This window comes from Arachis hypogaea, chromosome 13 (assembly GCF_003086295.3).
Source record: "Arachis hypogaea cultivar Tifrunner chromosome 13, arahy.Tifrunner.gnm2.J5K5, whole genome shotgun sequence".
NCBI classification, from domain to species: domain Eukaryota; kingdom Viridiplantae; phylum Streptophyta; class Magnoliopsida; order Fabales; family Fabaceae; genus Arachis; species Arachis hypogaea.
In genome coordinates, this window is record NC_092048.1 from 57159727 (window position 1) to 57176301 (window position 16575).

The following is a 16575-nucleotide window of genomic DNA, read 5'->3' on the forward strand; positions in this document are numbered from 1 at the left end:
ATGGAGATTCAAGAAGAAGAAGCACAACCTCCCATGCCCCTGGAAAGCAATGAAGAAGAAATTGAATTGAAAGAGAGCTACCAAGAGGAAGAGGTTGAAATTGAAGAAGCTTGCAAAGAGGTGGTAATTATCAAAGAAGAGCACAAGGGAGTAGAGCTTGCAATTTCATTAAAAATACCTCCCCCTAAGTTGCCATCATCCTTCACAACATTCAAGTGGGTAAAATTCATATCCCATAGCTTTCTAATCCCACTTGAATATGGGCTACTGGAGACGGATGGTCAACTTAGAGCTCTTTGTGGCATTAAGAGTAAGAGGAAGATGGCCAGTGGTAAGAATTGTCCTGCAAGGTTCATTATGGTTGGAAGCTTTAAATTTAAACGCAAAGGTTGGTGTAGAGCTCAATTGAATGGGTCTAGGAAGCTGTTTGGTAGCTGCAGTGAGAATTCAAATTACTTATCACTCGGCTGGAAAAATACAGATCCCGACAAAGATGGGTGTAAAAGCAAGATTTGGGATCCTGGAATCTGTTCTGACATCCAGCACCCCGGGAGCCTAAGAATCTTTTTAAAGCTGCTCAAGGGTTTTACATGCCTAGTTTGGGACCCCGAAGGTTACTGGAATCACAAACACTGGTGGAGATTCCTGGATGAGTTCAAGCATAAGCCACCAAAACAGGAAGCTCATCAAATGTCCAACTTAAGGACTTTAACTAAAAGTGCTAGGTGGGAGACAACCCACCATGGTATGATCGTCCTTTTTCATTTTTATTTAGTTTTATTTGTTTTTAAATTTTATTTTATTTTGTTATATTGAACCTGGAGATTTGCATCACATTCATATTAACACTGCATTCTGCATTTTTCAGATTACAAAAAAAAAAAAAAAGAGCACGCGATGCGACCGCATCAGTGACGCGTCTGCGTCGCAAGGAGATGGGAGACAATATTAATATGAACAGAGAGTTACACAGGAGCAACGCTGGAGGCGTGCCAATGGCACAAATCGCCCCACGCGACCGTGTCGCTGACGCGAACGCGTCATATGGGAATAATGGCCTCCCACGCGACCGCGTGACCCACGCGGCCGCGTGACCTGAAATCGGCGTAAAAAGGGTGTATGGCCGAAAGTTGAGCTGGAGTTGGGCTGGACTCATGCTAGTAGCCCAAGCCTCACCACGCGAACGCGTGCCCCACGCGTCCGCATCATATCCCCATGATGGTCACTCACGCGATCGCATGCCCCACGCGATCGCGTCAACCAAAATTTTGGCAAAAAGAGTTTCGAACAGAGAGTTGCGCGACCACGAGGCTGCACTCGCGCCAATCGCACAAAACAGGCCACGCAATCGTGTGACCCACGCGTCCGCGTCACCTGACCTTATCACGCACCACGCGACCGCGTCACTCACGCGTCTGCGTCACAGGCGGCGCACAGAATATCCAGATCAGCCAATTTTCTTATCTTTTCTTCCCTAATCCTTATTTTTCTTCTCTTTTCTTATTTCTTTCTTCTTCCTTTCTTATTTTCTTTCACTTCCATTCTATTTTATTTCATTTATTTGCATACTTTCATTCATTGCATTATTTTCATTGGTGTTAGAATTTTATTTGAGTCATTATTCCTCATTATATGTTTGACAATTATTATTATCTTCTTTAAAGGATTGCTTGCATGTTCACTGTAATACTTTCTATACCTTCTTCACCATGCATGCTATGTGTTTGTGAAAAAGCTCATATGGCATTATGCATTTCTCTATGTTATTCTACTATTCAATGCTTGCTTTTCATAAACTCCCTTTACTATTTTAATTAAATATAATTGTCAATACAAACATGGTAATTTATTACAAGTAATGCTTGGACTATGCTACTCATGCCATTTTCCGGCATGCCAATAAACACCCTGCATCCACTTATCTTTCGATGCACTGGCTATTTTTCATTGCTGACTTTTCACATGTACTCGAGAGCATGTGTTAATGTCAATTACATCCTAATGTGCATCCATCACCACTCTTCCATTCTCTTCCTTGCTATATATCTATTGAATTTTAATTTACTTTCTCTTCCCTTCTTCAGGATGGCCACCAAAGAAGGAAAGGAGAAAGCTACTCCCAAACCGCCGGCAAGGAAAGAAACAAAAAAAGAGCCCAGCTGAGAAACCACAACCCCCATCCACTTGCACATCTCAGCATGCACCGAGGACGGTGCAATCTTTAAGTGTGGGGAGGTCGATACCGATCTCCATGGGTTAGTTATTTCCTGACTCAACACCAAAATTTTTATTTTATTTGTTTGTTCATTGTTGTATTTGCATGTTTGATTGCATATTTGTTTGATTTTTTGCATATTTTACCACCTGGTTGAAGTAATATTTTCTTTTTCAAGAAACCTTTTAAAGTATTTCACTAATTTGAATAAAATTTTTTTGTTACACTTGTTTGAAGAAATATTATATTGGAACATGGTTTAGAGCTCGAACACACAAAACCTGTGAGATTTTGAGCCTATTTGAATTGGTTGCATTTTATCAACCAATATTTTTTTTTTGTGTGTTTTTCTCTCTAAAATTGTGATCTTTGTCTTGCTTAATTCTATATTTCCATGGTTTGATGTATGCATGCACTTATATGATTGAGGCCTTTGTTTCACTGAGCTTACATACCCATATGGCCTTAACCCTTCATTATCCCTTGCAAACCAATTTTGAGCCTATTGTACCCCTTTGTTCTTTTTATTTAGCACATCATTAACTCTAAGCGAAAAACAATAATGTCCTTAATTTGAATCCTTGGTTAGCTTAGACTAGTGAGAGTGCTTATGATTTAAGTGTGGAAAAAGTAGGTTTGGAAATATTTGGTTTAAGAATGGGTATTATATATCTTTATGAAAATGTGAAAGAAATGTTTAGAACATGATTCATGCATTCAATAATTTAATCATATGCATTTAAAAAAAAAACAAAAGAAAAAGAAAAAATATATATATATATATATATACATATACAAAAAAAAAGAGAGAGAAAAAGAAAAGAAAAAGTGCAAATAAGAGAAAGGGAACAAAATGTCCCAAAGTAAGTGGTGAAAGCAATGCATATGTACGATATTTAGAATTAGAATGCATGAATATGTGGAAAACATGGTTAATGGATAGTTAGGTCTTGTATTATGATTACATGGATTGTTTAAGTTAGGTGGAAAGTTTAAGTTAATTAAGGATTCAGATTTTAGTCCACTTGGCCAAATACAATCCTACCTTGACCCTAACCCCATTACAACCCTTAAAAGACCTCCTGATTTGTGTATTTATGCATTAAATTTATGTTGATTGTTAGATGAAGAGCAAGCCTTAGAAAGCAAGGTTAGTAGAGAATTCAGAGAATCGAACCTAAAACACTTGAGTGATTAGAGTGTATACACTACCAGTAAGGGTTCGATGCTCAATTCCTTGTTCCCTGCTTTCATAAGCTATTTTCTTCTTACAAGTCTATTTGTGCTTCGTCTTTATGATTTGAATTAGTGAAATCCAGTTCATATTTGTTCTTGAAAGATTTGTTTATTTTTAACCAAGTATGTAGAATCATTTCACATTTAGTTGCATACATATAGATAGGATTGCATTTCATACATTCTATCATTCCTCTTCACCTTTATAGCTTCTCTTGAGCTTAGCATGAGGACATGCTAGTGTTTAAGTGTGGGGAAGTTGATAAACCACTATTTTATGGTTTATCTTGTGCTCAATTGAGTGGATTTCATCAACTCTTTACCCACTTATTCATATTAATTGCATGGTTTTACATTTGCCTTCCCAATTATGTGCTTTGATTGAAAACATGCTTCTTTGATCTTATATTTGCTTATTATTAATCCTCTCTTATTAACATTAGATGCCTTGATATGTGTGTTAACTGTTTTCAGATATTATAAGGCAGGAATGGCTAGGAGGATGGGAAGAAAGCATGCAAAAGTGGAAGGAATGCAAGAAGTTGGAGAAATTGCTAAGCTGTCCAGTCTGACCTCTCTGCACTCAAACAGCTATAACTTTAGCTATAGAGGTCCAAACGACGCGGTTTCAGTTGCGTTGGAAAGCTAACGTCCGGAGCTTCGATTTGATATATAATATGCTATAGTTCCCCTGACGCTATGCAACGCGACCGCGTGATCCATGCGGCCGCGTCGCAATGACGGAAATCCAGCGTGGCAAAATTCGAACCCAGCGAATTCTGGACTGTTTTTGACCCAGTTTGCGGCCCAGAAAACACAGATTAGAGGCTATAAAGTGGGGGAATGCATCCATTCATGAGAAGGCTCTCATATTTATAATTTTAGGAGTAGATGTAGTTTTTTTAGAGAGAGAGAGAGAGGTTCTCTCCTCTCTCTTAGGATTAGGATTTAGGATTTCTCTTAGTTTTAGAGTGACTCTCAATCCCAGGTTCTTTATTTTTATTTATTTTCCCAATTTAATTTATGAACTTTTCCATGTCATGATTTAAATATTTTATTTAATATAATTTGAGGTATTTCACACTTATGATTGCTCTCTTTAATTTGTTAATGCTTTGTGTTTATCCAAATTATTTTCATTCAAGTAGATTCTCTTCCCTTTTGGCTTTGGTTGAGTCATTGGAGACACTTGAGTTATCAAACTCATTGTTGATTGAAAATTGGATTTCTTCATCTCATTAATTCAAGTTCCAATAACTCTAGCCTTTCTCAAGGAAAGACTAGGACCTGAGGAATCAGAATTAATTCATCCACTTAACTTACCTTCATAGTTAAAGTTAACAAGTGGGAAAAAAATCCAATTCTCATTACAATTGATAAGGATAACCAAAATAGGACTTCCAGTTATAATATCTTGCCAAGAGTTTAGTTTACAGTTATTTATTTATTTTACTTGTCATTTAAATATATCTGTGTCCATTGCCCAAACTCAACATTCCCCAAAAACACACTTTTTCATAATCAATAAAAAGAGCACCTCCCTGCAATTCCTTGAGAAGACGACCCGAGGTTTAATACTCGGTTATCAATTTAAAAAGGGGTTTGTTACTTGTGACAACTAAAACGTTTGTACGAAGGAATTTTCGTCGGTTTAGAGACTATATCTACAACGCGATTGTTTTTATGACATTCTTTATGGGCAAAAATCCTAACGTCAGAAAGCCCTGCACCGGACTGCATCGGCGGCTCCTTCCAGATTCATCCTCGCCTCAAAGGCCGTTAGGTGTTCCTGGAGATCTTTGGTCCCGTCGTATTTCATGTCTGTAGGCTTGTCAAAGCCCTTTTGAAGCTTGACTCTTAGAATACTTTCGGTGAAAGGGGTGGCTCCCATTATCATATGTTTGCTTCTTGCTCGCTTGGTTTTCCGGTGCTGCCATCGGTCGTCTTCTTCACGTTGGTGTCTCTTGCTGTGTCGTCGTTCCGGTGATCTGTTATTCCTAGTTTCACGGTGAGATCGGGTTTTAGAAGTCGCATGGCTTCCGTGTTCCGCGTGATATCGTTCCTTGGTCATAACCCGACTTTCGAGGTCTTGCACCCGGAGGCACATTTCTTGGATTATTTGGACTGCCTTTTCTCCTAGGCAGTCGGGGGCCCGGGTTTCGGAGGGTGGGCAGTTGTCTTCTCTTGGTTGTTATTGGGGTGGGGTTGGTTGGCGATGTACATCACTTGTTATCTTTCCATGGGTGGGAGGGGTGCTCTCCTGGTGTTTGGGAGTTGGGTTTCGTATGTGTGAGTTGTGGTGGTGGCTTGAGAATTGCTCCTCGGGGTTATTCACTATGCCGCCACGACGTTTCAGTTCCCCACAGATGGCGCCAATGTACAAGAAGTCTCTGGTACGGGTTGTGAGATGGATTGGAAATGGATCTGCAAAGACACTCCGACGCCCAAGTCAAAATAGATCTGAGAGATATAAAGTATGTGGGATGAATGACGTACCTGAGAGGACCTTTGCGTCCCCTTTATATAGCTAGTGAAAATTATCTCATCTTATCTTATTTAGTTAAGAGAGGTATTTGAATTTGAATATTGGTTAGAAAATGTGGAGGCCGATTTGTGCCTTCTAGAGAGAGAGAATGGAGCCAACCTTGGATATCTGGGTCAGAGACCGTTCTAGGTGCGGGATCCGATGGTCGGGTCCGTAACAATAACAATGTTGGCAATGATGATCATAGCCAAATAATTGAATATGAGAAGGATAGTGAGATGGTCTCTTAAAAATTAACAGATACAAAAAAAATAAGAGCTAAATGATGATGAAGAATATAAAAAAAAATTTAATAAAATAAAAATTTAACTTTATTTTAACTATTAAAAAATTAGCGATAAATATAAAATTAAAACATATTTTTAATATTAAAAATAAAAATAAATTAAATTAAAATAAAAAAATCTTAAATTTTTTAAAAATATTTTATCTTATATTTTTTTAATATATTATTTTATTTAATTCTTTCTTTAGTTTTTGTATATTGATACCTATCTATGGGAGTGAATTTTTTTCGGTGGAATAAAATTGGATATTGTTTATTGATTAATCTCATTTTTTATTATTTTTTTTTATTTATTTTTGATCTCACTTATAAAATTAAAAATTAGAGATTAAAAATTAGAGATGACATTTTATTCTGTGTTAAAAAAACTGGGATCCATTTCCGCCATCCATCATCCCAGTATCCAACAACTCATCAATTATCATCCCTCTCTCCCAGCTACAGGGCCGTCATCAACACTCAACATGACCAGATTGGAGCTAGTCTTCATTTCTGCACCAGCCATGGGAAACCTCGTTCCAATCGTCGAATTCGCTAACCTCCTAACTAAACACCACCCTCGATTCTCTGCGACCCTCTTCATCATAACCATGTCACAGCGACCACTCCTCAACACCTATGCCCAATCCCTCGCTTCCACCTCGCCAACCAACATCCGATTCCTCCGCCTCCCCCCCGTAGACCCTCCCGCACCCGATGACTACCAATCTTCCGTCGGATTCCTCTCTCTCCTCATACAGAAACACACGAGCCACGTCAGAGACGCGCTCCTTCAACTCACCCCAACTGAGTCAACCGATTCAACACGCGACTCGGTGCGACTGGCCGGTTTGTTTGTCGACATGTTCTCCACCCACATAATCGACGTCGCCGCCGAGCTCTCAATCCCTTGCTACCTCTTCTTCGCCTCGCCGGCGAGCTTCCTCGGCTTTATGCTTCACCTTTCCCAATTCGACTCGGAGGAAGAGTTGTCCATCCCGAGTTACAAGAACCCGGTGCCGAGATGCGTTTTGCCCAACCTCGTGATGAAGGGGAACGATGGGTTTTCTTGGATTTCACAACATGCCAGAAGGTACAGGGAAACGAAGGGCATTGTGGTAAATACGTTTGAGGAGCTTGAGCCTCATGCAGTTCAATCGCTCTCTCGTGATTCAAAGTTGCCACCGGTTTATCCAATTGGGCCGATTCTGGATCTTAATGGGTCGGCCCAATGGAATCCAAACCCAACCCAATATAAGCTTATCATGGAGTGGCTGGACCAGCAGCCTCTGGCATCTGTGGTTCTTCTTTGTTTTGGTAGCTTGGGAAGTCTTAAGGCAACTCAAGTTGAACAAATTGCAATTGGGCTTGAGCGGGCCCGAGTTAGATTCTTATGGGCTTTAAGGGAGCCCCCGAAGTCCCAATTAGAGGACCCAATGGATTTTGAAAACCACGAGAATGTGTTGCCAGATGGATTCTTGGAACGAACGGCTGGGATTGGTTTAGTGTGTGGTTGGGTCCCACAAGCAAAGTTATTGGCTCATAAGGCGATTGGGGGTTTCGTGTCGCATTGTGGTTGGAACTCGATATTAGAGAGCTTGTGGTATGGTGTGCCGATTGCCACGTGGCCATTGTACGCTGAACAACAAATGAATGCGTTCGAGATGGTTAAGGAGTTAAGTTTAGCGGTTGAGATTAGATTGAATTATAGAATGGGTGGGGATCTGGTGTGGGCAGAAGAAGTGGAGCGAGGTGTTAGGTTCTTGATGAACGATGCTGATGAGATCAGGAGAAAGGTAAAGAAAATGAGTGAGAAATGTAAAATAGCATTGATGGAGAATGGATCGTCTTACTCCATGCTGATGTCCCTGATTGAAGAGTTGACAAGTTGATCAGCCCATTGTATTTATATTTGATTATCATTTATCAAGATGCACTGGGATCTAAATGTGTTCATTCGGTATATCAGAGCATGTAGCATTTTTTATTTTATAGAAAATAAGCTTGATTTAGGAGATGCTAACATCACCTTTACAGCTGTACTTGCCTCCCTCTAATCTGATTCGGGCAGATGATTACCCAACTCAGTACAGGATGTTATTTTCCCGCCGAGTTTATTATGCAGTATGAGATGTATATTTTTTATTTACTTATATACATATTTTCATATTACATTTTAAATTTTATTAATTTAAACTAAAATAAACTAAAACAGTGACAAGTATATTTGAAAGGAAAAGATAGGAATGAAAGGAATACAACAGGTTACCAGCCCTATTATTGCATTTAGCGGGGTAATTGGATCAAGTTAATTTTAACAATAGTAAATAATCATTGCGTACTTTTGAAATCAAGTTGCCAAAAGGATATCGTGTTTGTGTTCCCAGTTGATTATCACAACCTTTAGAAGTTATTGGGTTTGAATTGTGCAGCACGTAGGTTACCAATAAGGAGTTTTATACAATTGTAGCTTCAATGCAACAACTTGCACATATAAGTTCAAATTACATAAAATTAATAGATTAGTTGCCATAAATAATTTGCCCGGTAATTCACGTTATTAAACCAAACTCCATCCAATATTACACAAATCATTCAAAATAGATAACGTTACATGAATCACCCAAAGCAAATTTTTATATAAATCAAAATCGATAGGCTAGATTTATGTTTGTACATAAATTGAAACAGCCATGTTTAAAGTATATGTGCTTCTAGTAAATCTAATGAGACTGTTTCGATTTATATGTAAATGCAATGTTACCTAATAAATCTAATTGGACCGTTTCAATTTATTTTAAATCATGTTGTTTTGATTTATTCAAGAGCTAAACGATATAAATTATGTATTTACCCAAGCCACTGGGATATTACAAATTTTTATGGTACTCCTAATACTTTTTAAGTCATTTTTTCAAATTGTTTTGCATGGAATAAATTTTTTTTAGTATAACTTAAATAAATTTATTATAAAAAGTTGTTGAAAAATGTATTTATTCAAATTTTAAATACAATATTTTTCTACATAATTAATAATTTAGAAATTAAAATAATTATTTTATTTTATGCGAAATAATTAAAAAAATATTTTTTTTTACCAAAGATAAGAGACTCAAACCCGCAACCTCTTAATTGAATATGTAGAGATTATAAATATAAATATTTATATATGTATTCAAATTTTAAATAAAATACTCTACGTAATTCATAATAATTTAAAAATTAAAAAAAATTTTTTTCATGCATTACCATTTACCAATAAGTTGTAGGGCACTTACAGATTCAATATATAACACACTATTATGATAATACTTGGCTAGAAAACAATATAGAAAAAGAAGCCTTCAATTTTCCTTCAAGACCTCATCCACTTGGCTAGAAAACAATATAGAAAAAGAAGCCTTCAATTTTCCTTCAAGACCTCATCTTCCAGGCATACGTAAAGAAAAATAATAATATATACAGTGACAACAACATTATATTATTATAATAATAATAAATTAAAGAAAATGTATGTGAAGCGAAAATAATCCAATGTTATATGATGTATTAATTAATTATTTCATAGAATAAAATAATTTTTTTAATTTTTAAATTATTATTGATTATCTAGAATATTTTATTTAAAATTTAAGTATATGTATAAATATTTATATTTAAATTTAATATTTTTTTAATTATTTTACATGAAATAAAATAATTGTTTTAATTTTTAAAATTATGTAGAAGAGTATTGTATTTAAAATTTGAATAAATACGTTTTTTAACAAATTTATTTAAGTTATACTACAAAAAAATTTATTTCATATGAAAAATAATTTAGAAAAATGACTTAAAAGATGTTAGGAGTACTATAATAATTTGTAATATTTTAGTGGTTTAGGTAAATACATGATGTATATCGTTTAGCTCCTGAATAAATCAAAACAACATGATTTAAAATAAATCGAAACAGTGGGTGTAGATTTACTGCACATACATTGCATGCATAAATAGGGGTGGTAACGGGTAGGGTAGGGACGGGTTTTTGCTCTACCCGACCCCGCCCCGCCGTACAACAACTTGCATAGAACCCGCCCCGCTTCTACCTGCGAGTAGTAAAATGTTAAAACCTAACCCGCCCCTACGGGTACCCGCCCCGCCCCTACCCCCTCATATAATTATTAAAATTCAATAAATAAAATTAAATTTCAAAATTTATATAACCATCATCACATACATAACATAAATTAAAGTAAAAATTTAAATATGATACCATATTATTAATCATTTACTAATTATTTTACATATATTATATATATTATATATTAAAATTATATATATTATATATATAGCGGGGCAGGTAGGGGCGGGTATTACCTAAACCCGACTCGCCCTGTCCCTCCCAAGAACCCACCCCGCTACCGGGGCAGGTAATTACCCGCCTCGAGCGGGTAGGGGCGGGGTGGGTACCCGCGGGTTCGAGTGGTATTGCCATCCCTATGCATAAATCGAAACGGTCCAATTAGATTTACTAGGTAACGTTGCATTTACATATAAATCGAAACAGTCTCATTAGATTTACTAGGAGCACATATAATTCTAACATCGCTGTTTCGATTTATGTACAAACATAAATCTAGCCTATCTGTTTCGATTTATATAGAAATCTACTTTGGATGATTCAAGTAACGTTATTCATTTTGGGTGATTTGTGTAATATTAGATGGAGTTTGGTTTAATAACGTGAATTACCCTAATTTGCCACGAATATGCTATTATTTAGCAACATATACTTTTTTTTTCACTTATTTTAAGTCCAATCACACTAGGTAACCAACATGGGGTTCAATCAACTCCTCTTAACTCTTATTGGGTTGTACCCCAAAGTCCATTACAAAAAAATCCCCTCATTTATCGATTCTTACCCTAATTTAGACTTTATCCCCCCTTTTCACCACAACCACGCCATTTACTTCTCCCCTCTTTCACCAAAGCAGCATCGCTCACCCTCCCTCACACGCCGTTTTCGTCGCTGTCGACAACACATCTCAGCGGGCTGCTGCCACTTCCTACACAACTTAACGTCATCGTCACCGCCCGTGAGCATGTCGTCGCCCTTAACAACGCATCTCAACGCTGTCGTTGCCGCTTCCGATGCACGTCAACGTTGCCGCACAACCTCCTCCTCTTCAGAAACCCGCAACGTCGCACCACAACCTCCATCTTCCATCAGGCCATGTCTCATCCGCCTCTGCCCCCACGCTGCGTCGTCACGTCTCTTCCGTGCCCGTCTCCTCACTACTTCACGTCGTCTAAATAAGCAAAGCGTCGCACCGCCTCTGTTTCCCTCAGCCAAGCCACGCATTTGTTCTTCTTGTGCCCCTTGTAGTTAGATATTTTTTAATGCAGGTTTGCAGGTGTTCCTTCTTTATTGATGGAGGTTTCTTTGCTCTTTAAATGGATGTTTCTTTGTATTGTAGATGAATGTTTCTTATTATAGGATTGCATATGTTTTTTTTTATTCGGTGGGCGTTTCTTTACTCTCAATTGGATGTATAAATTTTGGGATGTTTTTTCTTTTTATTACTGGATGTTTCTTTTATATATTAGTGGATGTTTCTTTTTGTAGCATGTGGATATTTTTTCATACGAGTGGATGTTTTTTTAGTGCACTACAAAAACGTGGCGGTGGTCTGCGTGATGACACGACGACGGCGAAAGTAGCTCGAGGGGGTGGAGAAATGCCGATTAAGAATTTCTGAAAAGTATTTTATAAAACAGCGTTGCAAGCACAGCCTCAATCGACAAAATTTCCACTATCAATTTAGAATGTGTCACAATTAATAATAAATAACTAGGAGTAGAATCCCGAGTCGTTTCCCTAAGAGTTAACACAAGATGCAAATTATTGGTTAGCATTTTCCTAAATATTTTTTTGAAATTGAGAACGAAAAATTAAATAGCTAGAAATTAAAGCAATGGATAACTAGCAAGAGTGGATAATTAATCAAAATAAAAGGCCTTAGGCAGGGAAGATCCTTGTTGTCTTTTCCAAGTGTAAAAATAAAGGTTCATTGCTCCCACTTAGTTATCCTCCAACAATTGAAGGAAAGTCAAGTGGACTTCACTAACTCTAGCTCACAAGTCCTAGTCACTTCATGGGGAGGACTAGAGTTGGTGAGAATTGAGTTAGCCAGCAATTTCCAATTACAGATTAATACTTGGGTATAACAACTCAAGGGGTTCCAATTACTCAACCCCTACCCAAGTTTGGGAGATTTATTCCATTAACATGAATGCCATTTTCACAAACACATGGTGGGCGTAAATAAAAGACATGATAATTATGAGAAATTAATTAAATCAAAATTAACACTAACAATAATTAACAATGATCAACCAAGCAATAAAAATGCCCATAAAAATAATTCAATGCATTAATAAAATTCAAAAGTAACAAGATCCAAAATAAATTCAAAGCAATCAAATGAAAAAGAGTAATAGAGGTATTGGAGAAGAAAACTATAAGGACAATGACTCCAATTGAAGGTAGTAGCAGCTCTCTTAAGATCCAATTCAAAACAAACTAAGAATATCAAAAAACCTAGAGAAAAATGGATGTTTCTCTCAGTAGAATTCAAAACTAATAAAAAACTAAAGTGAAAAGTGAAGTGTGTTATCAGCTCCATCCCAGCATCTAGTCTATGTTTTCGGGCTTGAAACTGGGTCCAAATCAGCCCAAAAATCGCACCTAGCGAGTTCTATTAAGTGCAGCACGTGACGCTCTGTCACGCGTATACGTTAGCCACCCGTACGCGTCATCTGAACTTATGCGCTGGTCACGTGTACGCGTCAGTCACGCGCACGCATCAGCCATGCGTCCGCGTCGCTCCTTGACGAAGAGCAATTGCATGGGCTAGGAATTTGATGATCAAAATGGAATTGGCGTTGTAAGTATAGTCCAAACCCAACAAATTGATCATCAATCAAATAATAAAGTCAATACAAAATAAACCGAGAGTATTTAGCTCCCGGTTTGTTATTCCCTAGGAGTTGCAATGAAATGTACATTTATTGGCTATGAAGGTGAGAGAGCATGGGGATTGTGAATGCAAGAGAGAGCAAGAAATGTAAATAGCAAGAATTGAAACAAACATGCAAGGAATTAAATAGAAAGCAATTAAAGCAATGGAAATGGAAATTAAGTGCTAAAAAGGACTCTTGGCAAGAAGCGGGTAATCTAGGTTTACTATCCTAGTTGTGGACCACAAACATGGCAATAGTTTGGAATCAATCCAAACTAGTCAATCCTATTTGAGAATTAGTCAAAGGGTGTAATTGATCTCAATCCATAAGTCCTAGTCAATTCACTAATTACTTAGTGAAAGACTAGCGTCAATGGAAACCAAACCAATTAACTATTCTCACACAATGCGGAATGGACATCTACAACTCAATTCAACTCAAACACCCAAATTTCTCAACCAAGAGTGTGAAAACTAAACATGCTAGAAATTAAACATCAAAGCAATAAAAGTCAAAGCAATTAAATGCAAGAAAAGGAAACTTCAAATGCGAGAAAACATCTTGGCAAGTAATTGAGAGCTAAGACTACCTATCCTAGACATTGACCACAAACATATGATGATTATGAAGAGTTAATCCTACTTAGTTAACCTTACATCGAAGATAAGTCAAATAGGCATAGTTAATTCCAATCCCTAAGTCCTATGTCAACACTAGGGGTCACATAGAGTCAAGGGAAACCAAATTAACTAACTACTCTAATATATCAAGCAAGAATGGACATCAATGACTCAAGGATCACCAAAGTCAACAATTCCAAGCCAAGAGTGAAAAAAACTATGTAAAAACTAAGCCAAGCATTTTATCAAACACTTGGTGTGCATGAGAATAAAATAATATTAAATTGTAATAAAATAAATTCTAAAATTACCAAAGCAAGAAAGTGACAATAACAATTAAAGGAAGTAATAAATGACATGAAAACATAAATTGCATTAATTAAAATTAAAGTTAACAAGAGTAGCCATGAACATAAAAATAGCAAAATAAAGGAAATAACAAGGGAAATGAAGAAGAAGGAAGATGTAATAACAATAAATGACAAGGAAAAGTAAATGAAAACAAGGATTAAACATAGAAATTATAAGAAATTAAACTAAAGAATCCTAATTCTAGAGAGAGGGGGGAGCTTCTCTCTCTAGAGAACTAAAGTAAAAACATAGAAAACCTAAACCTAATTGTCCCCCCTTTCTCCAAGCTTCAATTCTGCATGAAATAGCCTTGAAAAACGAGCTGGACTTGGGTCCTGGAGGCCCAGAAATCGCCCCCAGCGATTTGCATTAATGAGGTCACGTGCAGCTTTCCACGCGTACGCGTGGGTCACGCATACGCGTCGCTGCCCAAAATCTCACCCACGCATACGCGTCGCATGCAAATCTCCCTTGTGTGTACGCACGCGCACACTGCTGAAAAGCTCCAAATGCTCATTTCTTCAAGGATTCTCCCCCTAGCATGCTTTTCTCTTCACTTCTTCCATCCCATACTTGCCTTGGAAACCTGAAATCCCTCATCAAATACATCAAGGCATCGAATGGAATAAGAGTGAAATAAAATTAGCTATTTTAAGGCCTAAAAAGCATGTTTTCACAATTAAGGACGAATCTAGGGAGAATTACAAAACTATGCTATTTGAAGGAATAAGTGTAGGAAAAGTTGATGAAATCCACCCAAATAGAGCAAATAAATATCATGAAATGTGGATTCATCACATCCCCACACTTAAACAATAGCATGTCCTCATGCTATACTAAAGGAAAAGAGAAGGGGAATGAACTTTTATTCAAAGCAAGGAAACTACCTATATGCAATTTACCTATATGAATGCAACCACTTAGTCAAAATAAATAAATTTCCAAGAATACATATATAAACATAAGGGATAAAACAATCTCAATCAAGTCCAATTCATAATTGATCAGAGTTATTGAAAAGCACAGATAAACTTGCAAGAAGGAGATAATCAAAGGTGGAAACATGCAATTGAGCAATTGAACCCTCACCGGATGTGTATCCGCTCTAATCACTAAAGTGTATAGGGTCAATTCACTCATTTCTCTTCTAATCATGCTTTCTAAGATTTGTCTTTTATCTAACAATCAATAATTATTCAATGCATGCATACAAGTATCATGAGGGCTTTTCCATAGTTGTAATGGGGTTAGGGTAAAGGTAAGGTTATATGTGGTAAAGCGAGCTTGATATTTTCATCTTTGATTAGCCTAAGCTCTCACCAACCTACTTAACGACCTATACAACTCAAAGCAAGCCTAACTACCCATTCCTCACTTTTCTTACACACTAATGCGTTTCCTTTTTAATCACAACTCATATGCATGATTATTGTTACTTTGCTTTGGGGCACTTTGTCCCCTTTCTATTATTTTCTTTTCTCTTTTTTTTTTTTTTCAAACTAACATATGTACAAAAGTGTCAATGCATATGGTTTAAGTATTTAATGCTTGAGCATGTACCCAATTTCCAAGATTTTTAACAAGGCACAAAAATCCACTTTTACCTTAACCAAAGTTTCCAAACTTCCCCTCACTTAGATGATACACACTCTCACTAGCCTAAGCTAATCAAAGATCCAAATAAAGGACATTTATTGTTCTTTCACTTTAAGGTTAGTAATGTGCTAACTTTAAGAACAAAAAGGGGATTGAAATAGGCTCAAAGGTGGTTAACAAAGGGAGATAAGAGGGTAGGTGATGACATGTCATCATGTCATATTTTTCTATACTTTTTCATACAAAAATTGATGATTAGTGCTTAAATGGTATATTTCTTTAATCTTTTGATTTGATAAACTTTGTAGGAAATAAGTAGAAAAAGAAGCAAAGAAGCACAAATTAAGCTCAATTAAGCTCAAAAGGAGCAAAGAGGATTTGCAACCCTAACCTCTTCACACTCCAACAAGAATAACTCGAGCTACAAAGCTCCAAATGAGGTGATTCTAGTGGCATTAGAAAGCAGGAATCTAGAGCTTTCCAAGCATATATGACACTGCGTGGTGGACACTAAATCTGAGAAAGAAAACTTATCCCAAAAGTACAAAGATGAACATAGTATCAACCTGCAGTAAGGCCAGCTGACCTCTTCACCTTCCAAGGAGGATAACTTGAGTTGTAAAGCTTTAAATGATGCGCTCTCAAATGATTTGGAAAGTAGACATCCAGAGCTTTCCAACGATATATAATAGTATGTGGTGAACATTAAGTTTGGGCTTCAGAAGCTGGCGCTAACTTT

The 16575-nt window shown here is 36.9% G+C and overlaps 1 protein-coding gene across 1 annotated transcript; it reads left to right on the plus strand.

Moving 5' to 3' along the window:
* Positions 1-6556: 6556 nt before the first annotated feature.
* On the plus strand, positions 6557-8442 carry LOC112738420 (UDP-glycosyltransferase 43). Its single transcript, XM_025788875.3, has one exon. It carries the CDS (start codon positions 6624-6626, stop codon positions 8151-8153), a length of 1530 nt encoding a protein of 509 aa, XP_025644660.1. The 5' UTR covers positions 6557-6623; the 3' UTR covers positions 8154-8442.
* Positions 8443-16575: the final 8133 nt, after the last annotated feature.